The sequence below is a fragment of the Gavialis gangeticus genome, unplaced genomic scaffold, assembly GCF_001723915.1.
Source record: "Gavialis gangeticus isolate Ggan-Ray unplaced genomic scaffold, GavGan_comp1, whole genome shotgun sequence".
Lineage (NCBI taxonomy): Eukaryota > Metazoa > Chordata > Crocodylia > Gavialidae > Gavialis > Gavialis gangeticus.
The window spans coordinates 117,133,735-117,140,490 of record NW_017729025.1 but is presented as its reverse complement, the minus strand read 5'-3'; the positions used below and the strand labels follow the sequence as shown (position 1 = coordinate 117,140,490).

The 6,756-nt window shown below is 40.0% G+C and overlaps 1 protein-coding gene across 1 annotated transcript in view; it reads right to left on the bottom strand.

Annotated features, from left to right (window-relative positions):
• NELL1 (neural EGFL like 1) overlaps positions 1-6,756 on the bottom strand; it is a 665,093-nt gene that overhangs the window by 244,100 nt on the left and 414,237 nt on the right. The window contains exon 14 of the mRNA XM_019519959.1: positions 1,343-1,465. Within this exon, the coding sequence (XP_019375504.1) occupies positions 1,343-1,465 (123 nt within the window). The remainder of the gene's footprint in view (positions 1-1,342; positions 1,466-6,756) is intronic.

The following is a 6,756-nucleotide window of genomic DNA, read 5'->3' as shown; positions in this document are numbered from 1 at the left end:
TTTCTCAACTAAGAGAAACAAAACCAAAGTAGTAGCATGTTTGAATCAATCAACACCTCTTTGTTTAAGACAAATATATTCAGTATTTTGTCTTGAGCTCTATAATTTGCAGAAAATAAAGAGCCAGTCTTGAACTTAATCTATTCACTCAATCATGTCTGAAACTTTTTGTGCACCTTACATTCTCTGCAAACAAGAATTAGGAAATATCTGGAGAAAATTTATCCTTTGGTGTAACATCTGTCACTTCAACACCCACATACCCACACCAGTGATGAATTTGTTTCATTTGTTCATTTCATTCACATTGTTTATAGCCCCAGCTACAATCATTTGGAAACTACTTTATACTTGTAAACAACATGACCATTTCACATATAGATCCTCCAGATAGTAAATCAGATTGAGATACTGTCACAGGACTTGTGCTTTTTGACACCTTATAAATTATGGGAACTTTTTGGAAGAACATAAATTTGAAGTGAGGATTTGCCAACCATTCCTGCAAATAAACATTTTGCCAACTCATAATACTTCAAGTAAACTTATTCTTTCCCCAAGCATCTGAGTACATATGAACAAAAATTTCAGTAGGAGGAACATAGGAAAGCAGGAATTATACAACCATGGTGGGGCAATCAATAGCTGTTGAGAAAACAGGTAATTTCAACAACAGCAAAAAGCAGTACAGACACAATTCAATTACACTTCCATACTGAAGTTATTAGTGAAACTGTGGGTTTACAAGTATTTTCTCTTCTCCTTTTACAAAACAGCTTCATCTTACTTCTTTAAACAATCGTGTCATTTTATAGTGAGACTATCTAAATCCAGAATCTCATTGTCTAAACTCCCATGAAATCTACCAATTGCAGATTTTCAGTTTATTGTTGAACCACAAATTTTAAAGCATATCATACATGGAATTCATCCCTATCTCTAACTTCTACAGCTTCTGCACCCTGTGGCAAACCCATGTGATGCTGGTTTAAAAGTAATGATCCCACAATTCCACTTTAAAAAGAAAGATGTTAGCTTAAAGAGGATATTGGTAACACAAACCCAGTTTAAAAACTCTATAAACCCAGCTTAAATGGCAGTGTTCACTGGCAATAAATTAAGAATAATTTTTAACAATCTAAAAATATTCTCCTCCTGATAAGGATTATGTCCAAATCAATGTTCATCATTTCCATATATGTTACAATTGCCAAGCGATAAATCTGACAGTGAATCCTTGACAGAGTCCAGCCATCACAAGTTACCAGAACTTAGATAACTGTCAAAAAGATTATTAATAAAGCCTGTAGCTTTTACCAAGCTCCTAGAGTAATAGACCTACCTCGACAGATGGTCCCATTCCCCACATATCCAGGCTTGCAGGTGCAGCTATGTCCCCTGATAGTGTTAGTACAGATTGCATTCACATCACAGTTGTGCTGTCCAGTGCCACATTCATCATGCTCTACAAGGAAAAAAATACAAGACAGAAAATGATCTTTTCAATTTGCTGATCTGACATTTGAAAACTGAGTTAGAACTAATAATGAGCTTGCCACAATGGCTGAACACAGCAGGGAGTTAGACATAGGACCTTACCACAGACCGCTTCAATTCCACGACACAATGACATATTCATAGCAGAAGTAGATTGTTTATTTTAGAATGAAGAGAAGAAAACTACCTGGGGAGGCTACACAGAACAGCTACCATACAAGGTGCTGGAGGAAGATTATCACTGAAGCATATCTGCTCTGAAGACAAGCCCCAATATCACTGCCTACCATCAAGAGCAGTAAGTGTAAATGTGAGATAAGTAGTTACAGGGTAGGAGGGGATATACACTGACAGCATGGTCCTTTAAAGGACTGACAGCACTTCCATTACAGCCATTCACATGCACAAATGCATCCTGCGCTTAAACTTCATATATAATATAAAGCAGTATTTTACATTTATGGTGCACCACTCACACTGAGGGTTCTCGAAGATCCTTCCACAAAATAAAGGGAGGCCAGATGTTGCTCCCATTGCTCAAGCAGCTCCCACTGGTCCTCCATGCCTGAAGCTGCTCCCTTTCCCATCTTTTCCAGAACCCAGGTGTTATAATTTGCTCCATCAGGGCACCAGCTACAGAGTGAAGAGCCTGCTACCTTTATTCTGAAACTTCCTACTTCTCACAGTGTTCAGCAGCACCTTCCAGGAGAAAAAGGGAAGGGAAAGAAGGACAGGAGCTCAAGCTTTATTCCACAAGCACTAAGGAAGCGGAAGAGATAGAAATGGGGATATTGTGTTTTCCTCTCTCAGGTGAATGGCAAGCAGAAATCAAAGCTACTGTTTAGGAGGAGGATAACTTAACAATGACTGATGTTAACTCTCACTTTTAATGGAGCAATCCGGATGCTGTAAGTCTTTTTTGAAACCTTACCTAGAGCTGAAGACAATTGAGTACAACAGCAAATCGTTTCTTGGTGGTGTTTGCAGGGTGTAGTGATGTGGCTGGGTGCCCAGGGAAGAGGCAGCAGCAATGTCCGTTTGCTGCTGTGCTGTTGGCATGGCTGTGTGGCTGCCAGCAGCGGCCAGTTCCCCTTACATGGTGGTACCTGGGCTAGTTGCCCTGGTCACCCTAGTTATGCTACTAAGGGTTCGTCTTCTTTTATGTTAATGCAATATTCAGATTTATGATCTGTTCATAATAGACACAGGCTTTGGAAAGCTATCCTCTGCTGGGTAAAAGGAGCATACCTTCTAGAGAGACTTAACCATATTAAAGACTGACATTGTATTTCAAGATGATCAAAGCCACTTGTAGATTTGTAGAATTGACTGCAAGAACTTCTTCAGAATAAATGAATTTTACAGAATAAATGAATTTTAAACTCCTTTAATATGTACTAATACAAAATGTACTGAACAGATTATGTTTTCTAGTCTCCTAATATATTTGATAGGAAAGCGATATGAATTTATATACTTTCAAAAGAGCATCACAGGGATCTCTCTTTCCATCTCTCTCCTTTTTTTTTTTTAAACAGGAAATTTATATACACACACAAAAATGTACCTGGCTTCAGCTAATAAATTCAGGCTTATATTTACAATCTTTAGTTTATGCTGGCTCCTTTCTCGGTTTAATCATTCACTTTAACCCATCCCAGGTTTCAGGCCATTAGACATTGTGTGGTTCAGGCTTCTTGAGCAGCTGCAACTCAAGAACTTGTCATCAGCCAGGAATGTAGTTCTCTTTTTCATGCTCTACAAGGAACAGTCACCTGGACCAGTTGGGATGTTCTTTTGTTTCTTTGGTTTGGATTTTCTGTGAGGAGGTTGGGTTTTTTTAAATTTAAAAAAAAATTCTCAAGCTCTCACTTCAATGCCATTTCTCACATATACCAGCAAAATGTACTTCCTATTTATAGCTAGAAGTCCTAGACAGAATTTTTGTAGGAGAAATTGAGGACAGAATTTTAGAAGGCGAAATCTGCTTTCAAGAACATCCTGAGATGTTTAATTATTAAGTGAGTTTTGCAATAATGAGTCTTTGCTTCCAGTACCACAGGGACATCAGGCTGAATCAGAGAATTCAGACACAGAAGAAAGAATTGCCATATTTTCTCACATATGACATGCCCCTAAGTAAGACATCCACCTTGGTTTGGGATGGCAGAATGCAAGAAAAGCAAAAAAAGGAGCTGGCTTTTTCATGTTGCAAAATGGCTGCCAGCTTCAGCCAGCCAGCTCAGAGTAGTTGTGAGAGGGTTAGCACTAAACTCTACTCTTTCTGTCCACTTCTGAAAGAGTAACTGGCATCCATCTTACAACACAACACCTACATGCTTATATTCCAGCAAAGAGAATCAGCTTTCTCACTTAAAGACACACAGCTTAATTTTGGAGGGCTGATTTGGGGGTAGCTATGGGACAGGAAAAGAAAGCTTGATTAGTAGAAGATCAAGACCTTTAAAAAGGAAAGAGGGTCACCATCACCTGTGCTGTGAAGAAAGATTAGGCGGAATCAGGTAGATTAAAGTGACCCATGAAGTCAATTATCTGTGTTCAGTCCTTGGTTCTTAGTATCTAGCCAGTTTATGAAGTTTTGTTCCTAGGCTCACCTTTTGAAGGTTTTTTGTACAGTTCTGTTGACCATGTGGATAGCGAGATCAGAAAGCAAGAGTCTGGTCTGTGGAAAGTGTTCTCTTACATGTGTTTGCGTGTCTCTCTCCTTAACATTTTTCCTGTGATGATTCATTCTGGTCCATAGTTTTAATCTACTTTCACCCACATAGTTTCCAGGAAGGCATCTAGTACACTGGATGAGATGTACCTCACTTTGGGATTGGCATGTGTGGACTTCTTATGGGGGGCGTTGATTGCTGGAGCAGTGGAGATATCTTGACAGGTTTTGCATCTATTAAGGTAAGGCTGTATTTCATTTGATCTCTGTTGATTAGGAAGGACTTTGCTTCTGACGAGTTGGGCAAAGTTAAGAGGTGGTTTGAAAGCCAGGAAAAAAAGATATCACCCCTAAACATCTTTATCTCTTGCAGATTGTGTTTGGTATGATTTACTGATTACCTAAGCTGAAATCATTCCTCTAGAAACAACAGGCATTCAAGGACAATACTAACAATCATAGCAACACATTACTAACAAGTTAATTTCTTTGTGAGATCATGGATTTCACATCCTGACTATCTTGTGTTTCTGTACTATACATGAATAAACAGCAGAAAAGTGGCCTTGTATTCCTCAATGACAGGAAACCTAATTATTCCAACCAATGCCAGATGCTTACTGTGTGAACCTGGGGAAGTTTCTGGTTTATGCTTCAGTTTTCTCTTCTATAAAATAAAAATAGTACTTCTTCACTGGGTTGTTCCTTTGTAAAATTTTTGACCTTTTCAAAGGCAATGTGCTCTAGCATGTGTACTTAAGAGTCCCAGCTGTTTTCTGGTGGCTTTACTGGTTTTTCAATTCCACCTTGCTGTAGCATTAGACAGAGGGAATTCAGTGAAAATATGTATTCTCTTAGTTCAGATCACCTCTCTTCCTAGTCCACCAAACCACAACCAGAAACTGCTAAAGCTAAGCTTTTCTTTTCAGTGAAAGTCTCTGTTCAAAAGCCTTCATGAACTGTTAAAAAAAATATCCTCTTGATTTGAGGAAAGTGTGAGTTCAGATTTGAAGGAGGACAGTTTGCGAGGCAACAACAAAAAAAACAGTCATCCCTCAGACTGTGTCTGGGAATGCCCTTCTGCCTCCATATGTGCTTGAAAAAAATACCTCCAAAATTAGTATTTTACCAAAAAATCTCTTTGTTATTCCCAAATTAAAATCTCTCTGTATATCCATGATGTGCATCACACACACACACACACACACACACACACACACAACTAAAATCTTGTGCCTGCAAAGTGAAATATATGACAGAAGTCTTTAAAACAAAATCTCCACAGAAAACTTGTGTTTGAAAAGGCTGTCATTGGAAAGTCATTCCTGGTTAACTACTTGCCTTAGGCACCCGAAATAGCATGAACTTGAACTGAAAAATAACACTAGGGGTTTTGTGAAACTGAAGTTGTTTATGTATGTTTAGTTATGTAATGCTTTACATAGTCATTAAAGATCGCTATTGCAGATACTCACAGAAAACCAAATGAAAATTGTAGCTTATCTTAATGATTAGAATACTTTTAGGGATTCTGACAGAAAGCGTTTGAAGGCCCAACCTTATTTTTCAACACTTGTCTACCCTTATATAAATAACAATCTTATAAGAAGCACCAGTAATATACCAAGAATCAACTTCAAGCAGGTAGTAAAAGCTGCATATGACATTTAGACTGCTCAGGAAACAGCACTGCATCTTGCTTAGTGGATCAAATCAGTTTATATTAAGAACATGAGTAAGATAGGTTATTTCTGTCTGGTTGTAATATGCATCCGAGGAGGATTTGGGTCACGTGGAATAATTCCAGGATAGGTAGTAGCCACAATGTGGTGGGAAAGTATCAACCCTGATTCCTGTATTAATCCCTGTAGCACTGAGTACCTGGCAAGGTATAGAGGAGCTACAGTAAAAAGTTTGGCTACAGTATATAGCCAAAGGTTTGGCTACAGTATATAGTTGGCTACACTGGAATATACTGTACCCTCTCTAAAGAAATGCAGACATAAAGGTGGCACCCTAGCATGCTTGTACACATGACATGGGTTTAGTCCCTTAAATTGAAATGGTGGGTTTTTAATTGTGGAGATTAAAAACCCACCATTTTAATTTAGGGGCTTCTGTCACCGTTACAGCAAGGGGCCTAATACCTTTTTTTTTTTGCAGAGCCTGCCATATCTCCCGTGGTTGGGGGGCAAGCTGCCAGCGGGCCAAGCAGCTTCTGAGCTGGTTGGGGGGGGGGGAACTTGTCCTTCCCTCTATGTTGGTGGTGACCTCTGGGGCTGCCTGGACAGGATGCTAGTGAGCTAGGGGCTGCCTCCACTCAGAGGCAGCACCCACCAGAATCCACTCTTCCCCAAGCCCACCTGAGGAGCTGTGCCCAGCACACTTCCAGTGGGTGGGCTCGAGGAACAGTTGAATCCAGCGGGGTGTTGCCTCCAAACTGGGGCAGCCCCCAGCTCGCTAGCACCCTGCTTAGGCAGCCCTAGGGGGCACTGCCATTGTAGAGGGAAAGACTGGGGCCCGTGCAGCTCAGGGGCTGCGTGGACTGGTGGAAGTTCACACAGGCAAGCTCTGCCAGAAAA